The sequence below is a fragment of the Emydura macquarii genome, unplaced genomic scaffold (assembly GCF_026122565.2).
Source record: "Emydura macquarii macquarii isolate MOO-44397 ecotype Brisbane River unplaced genomic scaffold, CSIRO-AGI_Emac_v2 contig_1348, whole genome shotgun sequence".
NCBI lineage: Eukaryota > Metazoa > Chordata > Testudines > Chelidae > Emydura > Emydura macquarii.
Window position 1 is genome coordinate 11,469,562 of NW_027131485.1, and position 11,555 is coordinate 11,481,116.

The following is an 11,555-nucleotide window of genomic DNA, read 5'->3' on the forward strand; positions in this document are numbered from 1 at the left end:
ACACTGACACCCAGAGACACACCAAAATTCCTTGCCCCAAGGAGTTTCCGATCTAAGAGGGCTAATGAGATTTACCCGCTTTGCAGAGAACGGTGGGGTCTAAAAATGTCTGTGCAGTGCTGGGAGGAGAACTCAGCTGCCAACTCTTCATTCACCCCCACCAGACCAGGACAGTGGAACATTTCACGTGCTTTTTGCCCTGCAAGTTGCTGCAATTTCATGGGATTTTCACAAAGCTGAACCCAGGCAAGTTTCACTGACCAAACCCTAGGAAGATGTATCCCCCCCAGATCTACCCAGTGCTGATGGAGGAGCGGAGCGCCCGTGACCTGTTCCATCCAGCAGAGGGCAATGTTGCACACTCATGCTGTGAAGGATGATGGATGCCCAGCCAAGGTCGGCTTTCAAGGGAGGGCTGGTTGGTACCAGCCCCTCAGCAGTGCTCTCCTGTTGTCGGTGTCTGGGTGTGTGTCACTGTCTCTGGGTGTCAGTGTCTGGGTGTGTGTCAGTGTCTGGAGGAGGAGGAGTCCTGTGTTGAGAGCCCCCTGAGGGGCTGATTATAAGGCACTCCAGGACTTCAGCAGACATTAGATCAGGCCCTAAGCCCTTAGGTTGGATTTCTTAGCCTTGATTCTTGCCTACTAACCCCTGGCTTTGCTGGGCCAGCTTCCCAGCACCCTGTGATTTCAAGGACCCTGGCAGGAAGACAGCCGTTCTGACAACCTGTTGTGGTGCAACCCCTGAGCTACCGCTTCCTTGGCACTTAATGTGTAAATGGCAGGTGTTATGTTGAATCCTTAGAAAGTATTTGTATTCAGAGAGAAATCAGCACGGAACAGAGAGGGATGCAAACCCATGAAAAGTCTTTACTGAACTACACTAAAACCAGCCAGGACTGGCTGAGCTATCCCCTAATAGTCTAACTTTATTGCTATGGCAACACGCTAAGCTCTATTGCTATGGCAACCTAAGCAATAAGGCAAGACACAAAATACACAACATATTCCTCCCCCCATAATGAAAACACCCATTTAACAGAACAATCACTAAACTAGGGAATGAGGGTAGCCTGCCTCATTTCCTGGCTAAACCCCGGGGATTATTCTGCCCTGTAACGTGGGTTGGCCCTTGCTAGAGATCCAGCCGTTGAGGAGGCCTTCTCTCTCCAAGTGGATTACGGCGATCCTCTAGTATTCTTGCACCGGAAGGTGTTATTGGTGCAAGTCTGACAATGGGCTCAGGACTTGTAGCTCAAATAGGTGACGATGTATCTGCTCGAACAGGGGAGGGGGCTGTATCGGCTGTAGAGGTGGATGGAGAAGGGGAGTCAGGAATGGATGACTCTTGGCTCGATGATATCTCACCTGTAATGGTGAGGTCAGGCAATTCAACTGGAGATGTGTCCTTGGGACATGTATGACCTGGCAACAACTGATCTACATAGAGCCACCAGGTGAGATCCTCTGCAGTCTGGACAGTGTAGGAAACAGGTCCTGTTTGGGCGATGACTGTAGCAGGGACCCATTTAGCTCCAGAAGCATAGTTCTGAGCTAGGACAGGCTGTCCAGGACTAAAGATTCGGTCTTTTGCTCTGTGTGCACGTCTGATGACTTGGGTTTGCTGTTGACATTGCACAACTTGTTGTGCTTTGTTGGGTTTCTGCAGATCAAAGCAAGTGAGCAGCTGTCGTCCCATCATTAGAAAGGCCGGGGACGCTTTGATCAAAGCATGAGGTGTGTTTCTGTAGGGTAGTAAGAAGGTCTCCAGATGCTTTTGAATGGTTGAATGTCCCCTTGCAGATCTTAAAGCTTGTTTCATGGTCTGCACAAACCTTTCAGCTAATCCATTGGTGGATGGATGATACGGTGCTGAAGTGATGTGATGTAGCCCATTTGCTTTCATAAACTTTTCAAACTCCTGAGAGACGAACTGCGATCCGTTGTCGCTCACGAGTTTCTGGAAGACCAAAACGACTAAAGATTTCCTGCAGTTTCTGGATAGTACTTTCAGCCGTAGTGGACGGCATTAGAGAGACTTCTGGCCATTTAGAGTGGGCGTCTACAACAACCAGGAACATGCTTCCTTCAAATGGGCCAGCAAAATCAACGTGAATACGCTGCCATGAGTTTTCAGGCCAGTCCCATGGGTGTAGGGGCGCCAACTGGGGCACGTTCCTCATACTCCGACATGAAGTACAAGCTCTTGCCTTCTCTTCAATGGCACTGTCCGGGCCAATGGCATCCCATGGGTCTCCGGCACTTGGGGGCCAATACATGTATTTGTGCCACCCTGTTGCACCACCCTGCGGGGGGGGAAGGGTCTGCGGGCCGAAGCGATGCTCAGCTAGCAGGGATGATGGTTATCCCCAAACAGGGTGGCACCATTCCTTGGCTTCCCTATGCCCCATCTCTCCATAGAGAGAGTCGGTTGTCATTGCAATCTGGGGAATTTGACTGCCCCAAAAAAGACAGCAGCTGCCTGCCACCAGGCTGAGCCAGTGCTGGGAGGTGCTAAGTGTCTGCCGCACACTCAGGACATACTCAGCCGGAAGCAGTGTCTTGATCTCAGGCAGGTGGGAGGCCAGCAGGTAGGGCACGGAGACTTTGCAGGGAAAATGGGGCTGGTGCGGAAATAGCCCTGCTCTAGTGCACGTAGACAAAAGATCTACTGGTGACAATGGCCGCTGCGTCTGTTATTCATGTCTTGGTGAGCTGTGCTGGGTGCAAGCCATGGGCAAACGTTGCGGATTCCGCTCAAACCCTGGGCAGCACTGGCTGGAGACAGCAGGTCGGGATAAGGGAAACTCTGAGTGAGCTACACCGCCCCACACACTTCTGCAAAACCCATCTGGCCTCCTGTGTGAATATGGCTGAGCAGAGATTTTCAATGTGCCATAAACCAGCAGGGCTGACTCTGGGCCGGGATATGTGTACAAACTCTGCCCCTCCTTCAATACTAACCAGCCACCGAGCCCCTGCTCCAGCCGGGCTTGCTCCTGAAGAAAGTACTGGCTTCCATGCTAACCATGGTGCCGGGGGAATGCGAGGGGAGTCTGCAGATCTCATCTATTTTGAGGAAAAACCACAGACTCCTCTCTGACTGGCTGGAGGAACACGAACCCCTCCCGTCAAAGAGGGAAACCAGCGATCAGCCACAAAAAGCCCGAGAGAGAGACAGGGGAGCATACAGAAACCAGACACTGAACCAGGCTGATCTTTCCATTCAAGAGCTACCAACGGGATCCGTGGAAGCCAGCTCTCTGCTGCAGCATGCGCTGGGCGAGGAAAATGCTGCCCGTTTGCCTTCTGCTTGCTGTGGTCTGTCTTCAGGGGAGCCTGCTGCAGGAAGCCGGGACTGGGGAGCAGAGAAAGCCGTTCTTTGAAAGGTTTAGGAGACTCGAGGAGCAGGTGAATATTCATGACTCTTTGCTATTGGAGAGACAGGGCTAAATCCCGCTGACTTCAGTAGGAGTCAGATCTGCTTCCTCCAAAGGGTCTGCAGTGTATCCCTCTGATATCAGCGCGTCTACCCATGCGTTTCTAAAGTATCTGTCTCACCAGCTGTCATGGCTCTGTAACGTAGCTGTCGAAGTATAAGGATGTAATATACAGCACATAAACCACCCCTCACTTACACAGATTTTTACCCAAGCAAAACTCCCGTTCCCTTTGCCCGAGTCCTGACTCTTCGGGCCGTCACGCTCTGTTGCCCTACAGCTGATTGTGATATATGTGCCGAAGTAGATGCGTCTCTGGTTTAGCCGTTAGCGATACCCAGCCAGCGGCAGAGGTTTTAGTTCTGGGAAGCTGAGCGAGAGCAATGCAGGGGTCCAAGAAGGCTTTCCCGAGAGCATCCCAGAGCAGAATAAGAACAAATTACCTGGAGGGGTGGCAGAAGGCCTGTCTATGCTGACAACGGGGCACGGGCTCACTGACTTGCACAGCAGACCCAGTCACCCTCTGGGAGTTATTAGAGGACAGGACTGCAGTGAGAAATGTCTCTGTCCTGCAAGGATCTGGCTGGGGACCCCCCGGGCTTGGTATGTCAGGGATTTCAGGGAATCGCACGAGCAAAAAGCCAGTGACCAAAGTGTGGATGATCCAGTTTCTACTATGTGTGTATGGATCACATGTATTTAGTGTCCTAGAAATCAGACATGCGAGAAGGCTGACTAGGTCATCAAATCCAGCAAGGGCAGGAGAGAGTCCTCCGACAGACAGAGAGCTGGGAAGTGTCTGGGTTAGGTGCCTGCGAGCTACAAGGGGCAATGCAAAACTGAGTTTTGGAGCATTTTGATGCCATTTTGCATGCTTCAGCAGGGAGTCCCGTATGAAGGCTATAGTTGGTTTCCCTTCCTTCAAGGAGATAAATATGGAACATTGACACACAGTGTGGGTGGGGTGGGGGCAGGTGCTCACCTGGCAAGATTAGTATTTTAAGCCACACCCTGTTTAATTTTGCAGCATTTGATCACCTGCGCTGTGTTTGCTTATCAGCATTAGGTTGTTGGCTCTTGGGGGGAGGTGCCGTTTCTCAGGCTAGGGTCCGTGAAATGCTGCATGTGTTTCTGGCACCTGCGCCATATCAGTCACAAGCAGGGTGAAATTCTCTAGACTCAGTGGCTGAAGCTGGGCACCCAGCGGCCAAAGCAACTCCAATTAAAGGCCACTTGGGAAAGTTTGGCTCTTAATGCTTGTGTCTCCGTTTCATCAGCGGAACAAGGGTTGCGTAAGTCCTTGGGGGTTGAGGAGGGGTGATTAGCCAGCATTCACAGCCCTGCCCAGAAATGATCCCTGATCTAAGTTCTGGGAATCATTCCGGGTTACGGGTGTTTTGCAGTTTCGTCGGTTTCAGGAGGTGACACTGATGCATCTCCAGGGGATCGCCAGGAACTACAACATTTCCTACAACATCGACACCCGGTTCCAGCACCTGGTGGGTCAGTACGACACCGTGGCCTCTGCCCTCAACACGTCGCAAGCGGCCCTGCAGGAGGAGCTGGGCCATTTGAAAACCTGGATGAAGAAGCTGCAGAAAAGAACCAAAAAGCTGACTTTGAAACTCTCATCGCTGACCAAGTCCCTGCGCGCAAACAGCAAGCCGAGCTCTGGGGAGGGGCTGCAGCAGAGCGCCCTCCTGTCCAACCTAACCCTGCAGACCGCAGGCCACGCGGCGGACATCACTGCCCTGCGTGCTGGCAGGAACACCCTGCACAAAGAGCTGGAGAGTCTGCAGGAGGCCAGTCGCAGCCAGGGAAGCAAGCTGGATGCGCTGGAGCAGCGGATGAAGAGCACGCTGCACAAGGCGGTCCTGGCACCTGGGCCCCATGAGCTGGCTGCTGCCCAGCGACCAAACCAGATTCCCCAGGATGAGCAGCCAGAGGCAGGGGGCAGCCAGGGCCCCAGCGGGAAGAAGCTGCACGCCAAGCACAGCCAAAGGAAGATGCTGCAGGAGAAGAGGCAAAAGCTCCTGGCCCAGGCTGCAAACAGGGGGCTGCAGGACAGCCTGCTCCATGGGAATAAGACCCCCGGGCAGGAGAGGCAGGCAGAGACCCCCACGGTGCCCAAGACACAACCTGCCAGGCAGCAGCTCCGCAGCGTAACCCACATCTCACAAGAGCCGCCACGGCCGCCCCAGAAGCCAGGCTCAAGTATGTAGAGATGTTTTCCTTCCCTCTGTCTCCCAAGCGCACGCACACAGACGATGGATCCTAGGGGGAGCAGCCCCGTAGTTAGGTGACCAACCACTTGCCATTCGACAGGGCTTCTAGAAGGAAAGCTCAGCCCTCCATTGCTTGCAGCACGCTGAAACCTCTCAAGTGTTAAAAATCCCCATGGCCTTTCCCTCACTTGAACCCTCAGGGAATCCCTGAGCAGTGTGGAGAGCCTGGCTTATATTACCACTGCCACCATAGCTGTGACAGTGTGCTGGGAAAATCTGGGCGCAGCCAGAGTAGCTGGGGCGGGCTAGGGAAATCGAGAGAGATGAGGCAGGTGTCTCAGTGATTCTGCACATAGCCCTGGCATCTCATTTCCCCACCTTCCCCATCCTCCTGACCATCCCATGGACCTAACACATGGTGATCCTCCTGACCATCCACGCCCGGTGCCAATAGCCCGGTCCCCCCACTCTGGGATTACAGCCTTCTCTTGCTGCTGACTAAGGTAGTTAGACTTGTGTGTTGAACAGCAGCAGGCTGTAGTGTAGTGCTGGAGGTTTAGGATTCAAAGCCCACCGCTGATGCATGATGGGGAAGGTTATTATACTTGCACATAATAGAATCTGGTTTTATTTCTGATCCAATTTTGCATTCTCCAGGAATGCAAAAGCTAGGAAATTGCACACAAAAGACCTACATTCTTTAGGCTGCAAAATCCAGCACTTGAAAGCTAGGAAATGCCAGTTGCCTCTGCAGACTTAATTTGGCCCCTTGTCCATATACCCTATAATCTTTGATTACATGACCTCATGGTATTTTTCTGCAGGACCCCTGCCTTATTCAGGTGCACATGGAGCCGAATTAAGGTTGTGTGGGCAACCCTACATCTGGTATTTCCTAACTTTCAAGTGCTGGACTTTGCAACCTGCATAATATTATGATAAAGGTGTATAAAATCATGCATGAGCTGAAGAAAGTAAATAGAGAAGTGTTATTTATCCCTTTGGAGTCACCTGATGAAATTATTAGGCAGCAGGTTTAAAACAAACAAAAGGAAATACTTCTTCACACAATGCACAGTCAACTTGTGGAACTCCTTGCCAGGGGAGGTTGTGAAGGCCCAAATTATAACTGGGTTCAAAACAGAATTAGATAGATCCATCAGTGGCTGATAGCCAAGATGGACAGGGATGCAACCCTCATGCTCTGAGTGTCCCCAGACATCTGTCCCCCAGGAGCTGGCACTGGATGACAGGGGATGGTTCACCTGATAATTGCCCTGTTCTGTTCATTCCTTCTGAAGCACCTGGCATTGGCCACTGTCAGAAGACAGGATACAGAGTGAGATGAACCATTGGTCTGACCCAGCATGGCCGTTCTTATGTTCTTTTAACATACCCACAATTACGGACAAAAAGTATGTGGAGAGAGCGAGCGAGCATGTGTGATATAGGGCACATACACTGCATTATTGCAGGTGCCTGGGTGTGCCTTCTATAAGTGATGTCCATGTACAGCTTCCATTTTAAACCCCCCTTTGTCAGCTGCTCATAATTTTGGCAAACAAATTCCTTTGGGGCTGAAATTTCCCATGGCTAGACCTGAATTCTCAGTTGTGCTAGGGCCCGTTTACACCGCTCTGGCAGCATAAAGGAGCTTCGCATCAGTGTAAATGTAATTTCCCCCTACTTCCAGCCCCTTTACGTTGCTAGAGAGATTTAGCTGGCTGCAATGTCAGTGAGAATTCAGGCTGTATGCGCTGGCCAGAGATTTTTGGAAGGTTTCAGCAGATGAGCTGTCCAGTTGCATTGTCATTCTGCTGTGGCCGCTGTTAAAACACCACAAATAAACCACTTCACCCGTCAGTTCCCATCAGAAAGGTTGGCCGCACATAACCCCAACAACTGCTGCTGATTTCTTTTATAGATCTTGCTGGGGTTGGAAGCACCAGCCAAGTGGGCTGGGACTTGAGCTGGGGCGCTGGAAGTTGGGAGCGTTGATATTTTCCCACACGCATACAGCAGGGTTTTCTCTTGGATTCCTACGCCCCAGCTAAGCCTCAGCCTCATTCTGCTCCTGTGTGCAATGGACGGACAGACCTTCTGAGGGGGTTTCGCAGGCAGCTGCGTGACAGATCCTAGGCTAGGCAGTGGGGATGATCTCACTGAGGCCACCTGCCTTCAAAGCCCAGGACTGCTGAGTTGTGAGTTCTATTCCCCCCCCCAGCATTGACTTGTCTCAGAAACACTTTGCAACTATGCAGCACGTCCCTGGCATGATGGAGTGAGGCGTGGAGGGCCCAGAGGGGGGAGAGTCTCAGGGGGGCTCTGTGGGAAGCTCTGGGGGAGAGGGGATGCTTAGCAGAAGTCGCAATGGAGCTGGCAGGCTCTGCTGGAGCGGGTGGGTGAGGGATCTCACCAGCAGCTTTGCGACTATGGGACCTCTCCCTGGAAGCCCTGGCTCAGAGCTGTCTGGACGGGGGATACCCAGTGCACCAGGCAAGCTGCTCTGGGAGGCTTTCCGAACCCCGCTCTGCTCAGGGTGGGCTGGACAAGAGATGGTGTGAGCGTCTCCCCTTCCCCAGATCCTTCCCCCCATCCTTCTGGATCCCACTCATGGACTCTGAGATTTCACAGATAATCTCCACTTCTGACCCCCATATCTCGCTACCCTTGGCCCCACGCCCCAGTCTCACGCCCTGCCCCTGGCTCCCCTCCTTCGATGGACAGGCCTCCTGTAGGATGCCCCATCCATCAAAAACCCAACCAACCAGCCCCTGTCTCCCCTCCTCGTCTAAGCTCCTTGAACAGGGTCTTTGCCGCCGCTGCATCACCTCCAGGCCTCTGTTCCCTCCTTATCCTCCCTGATTGCTCTGCAGCCTTGAACTCTCTGGGTCCTTCGCTGGCTCCCCCTTGTCTCCTGTATCAAGTTTAAACTTCCTGTCTGGGCCTTGCAGGCTCCACCAGAAACAGATGCACTGGGGAGTGTGGGGCCCTTGGGGACGTGTGTGCTCAGAGGTAGCCAATCCCGGCAATGCTTCCTTGTCTCGATGCCCCTAGCCTTGGGGGATCTCTGCTTGACTGCCTTGGCAGGGGCTGAGAGATCATCCCCAACTCCGGTGGTGCCTGAGCTGCGGCTCTGCTTTTGCATCCAAACAGGTGTCACCTCCCCCCCACCCCCACTCAGGAGTCACTGAGCCAGTTAAACCGCGAGGCTGGGTGGATCTACTGGCATGAGAATCTCAGAGGGGGGGTCCCAGGCTCTGTCCCTAGCTAGCAGAGCATGCATGTCAGTCGGAAACAAAGCGGGAGGGATTGTAGAGCAGCCACTAGGAGGCGCTGTTGCTCCACTAAGGTTCAGCCCAGCTCGGGGTCGACATGGGTTTAGTGGTGCTGGGGCCAGGATATTAGAGAGACAAGACAGCGAAGGTAATATCTGTTACTGGACCCACCGCCCCAGCGGTGAGAGAGACACGCTTTGGAGCCACACAGAGCCCCTCTTCAGGGCTGGGAACGTACTCAGAGTGTCAGAGCGAGGCACAAGGTGGAACTGATACTTTAGCGTAAGTAGCACGTCGTCTAAGGGACCATTCAAGGTGAAGTGGCCCGTTAACACCCCTGCAGTCGTAGCACAAAAACGGGGCGTTTGTGGGTTCTCGATCGTTGCAATAAGCCACAAATCCAGCGTCTTTATCGGGCCCACACCTTTTGGTCTCTAGCCAAGTTACCAATTTAAGCTCCCAGGCTCCTCTTTGGAAGGCGTGGTGCGATTTCCTTTGCGGCCCAGGCCTGAGAGGTGGTTCGCTAGGGAGTGATCACTGGGTGCAGAGTGTTTGCTCGCGGCTGGCGGGGCGGTTTTGTCTCGAACACTTGGCTGTGCGGGTTCATTCCCGGCCCGGGGCGATTGTCTGGTGCCACCGTCATTATTATAACCCAGGCGCACAGTCATCGTGCCCACCGGAGTGACTGAATGGGGCCTGGGGACTTTCTGAAGCCGCTGGGCTGCCCTGCATGGTTTCTGTCCATCTCCAGCTGAGCATATGCAGGGCAGCAGCTTCCCCTGAAGGGTCTCCCAAAGCTCACCACGCTGTCCTGGGCTGGCCAGGTTTTTCACAGTAAACTCAGGGAACTTCTCGCCTGCTCTGGCTCTAAGATGGGGCGGTGGCACGGCTGTCTGGGTGGCTGTCACATGTGCAGCCCCCTGAGTGTTGCTCTGTTGAAAACGACAGGCCCCCCCATCATTTAAAGGCTGGGCGTCTGCAGGGAGTGGGGGTCGAGAGGTAGCTGGGGCCCCGCAGGGTTGAGCAGGAGACAACCAGGTGGGTCCTGAAGGGAGGACGCAGCCCCTTCCTGGCTGAATTCTTAATGCCGGGAAAGGACTGATGACCCAGATTCTGTCATGCAAGGTGCTGCTATGGCTGCCCCTGTTAGGAAGGGTGGGGCGGCCTTGGGGCTTAGGGCCTGGCTGGAAATCAAGAGAGCTGGGTCCTCGGCCCAGCTGTGGCCCAGACTCAATGTGTGACCGTGGGCCAGTCACCCACTGGCTGATTTTTCCCAGGTGCCGAGCGGCCAGAACTACTCTGAAAACCTGGCCCCACTCCTCCCTGTGCTGCAGGGTGCCCTGTCCAATGTGGAGCATCACACGGGGCTGCCTGACAGCATGGGGCGAGCATTGCACCCCACGTGCCATGGGTCATGAAGCCTTTGGGGCTCCCCAGGTGGAGGCACTCGGGATTATTATCTAGATGGGGTGGGGGGGAAATCTACGTGAGGCAGGGCAGCACCTATGCCAGGTGAAAGGGAGGGTGTGTGATCAAAGGAGAACCCTGCTCTCAGACAGCTGGAGGGGAGGGAGGGCTGTCCTTGGCTGATGCTATGGTATGGTGGGGTGAGGGGCAGGAGGCTGGGCCAGCAGCAGCCCCCCTTGCTTGGCGCAGGCAGTGATTGTGACTTTCTCTCCCCTCTCCAGTTTGCAATGTGGATTCCATGCTGCTTTTCCCCAACGTGTCCACTGAAAATTTTGCCACCTTTGGCCGGGGCTTCCCGACTGGCCTGCACGAGCTGTCCCTCTGCAGCTGGGTGAGCACCCACGCCCGCTCCCTGGGCACCATCCTGTCCTACGCCACGGAGGAGAATGACAACAAGCTGGTCCTGCATGGCCGGAACGCCGCCGTCCCGGGCTCCATCCATTTCGTCATCGGAGACCCAGCTTTCCGGGAGCTGCCGGTGGGGCAGCTGTTGAACGGCAGGTGGCACCACGTGTGTGTCATCTGGTCCTCCATCCAGGGTAGGTACTGGTTCTACGTGGACAGGAGACTGATCTCCATGGGCTCCCAGTTCCAGAAAGGCTACGAGATTCCCCCCGGCGGGTCGCTCATTCTGGGTCAGGAGCAAGATGTGGTTGGGGGTGGGTTTGACCCCTCAGAAGCCTTCGTGGGAGGCCTGGCCGGCTTTGCCATCTGGAACCGCGCTCTCTCACCTGGGGAGGTGTCCAGCATAGCGACTGGGCAGGGCCTGCCCCGTGGTACCATCCTCAGTCTGGCTGATATCTCCTCCCTGAATGGAGCAGTGCAGAGGGTGAATTGCACCTGCCTGGAACACTGTTTGTAAACCGAGATCTCCCTGTCCCGGGCTGTCCCCGGCAATATAGACTGTGGGCAGCCCAGAATCCAAATGCTGGGCAGTTACCGGCACCGGCTCGTGGTGCCTGCTAGCCAGAATGCTTCTTCCACCCTGCTAAATAGGCAAAATACCCTTTTCTCCACTGGATGAGAGCCAAGGGATGGTATTGACACAGCCATCGCCATGGAGATCCTGCGAAGCATAAAAGCAGCGTTTGATGCTCGTGTGATTGCTCATATCCCCTCACTGGGTCCAGAAATCCATGCGACCGCGTT

The 11,555-nt window shown here is 54.2% G+C and overlaps 1 protein-coding gene across 1 annotated transcript; it reads left to right on the forward strand.

Moving 5' to 3' along the window:
* Positions 1-2,729: 2,729 nt before the first annotated feature.
* Positions 2,730-11,268, forward strand: PTX4 (pentraxin 4). Its single transcript, XM_067551463.1, is given in 5 exon segments — positions 2,730-2,787; positions 3,110-3,205; positions 3,208-3,407; positions 4,840-5,650; positions 10,628-11,268. Coding segments are annotated over 5 exon segments (1,806 nt in total).
* Positions 11,269-11,555: the final 287 nt, after the last annotated feature.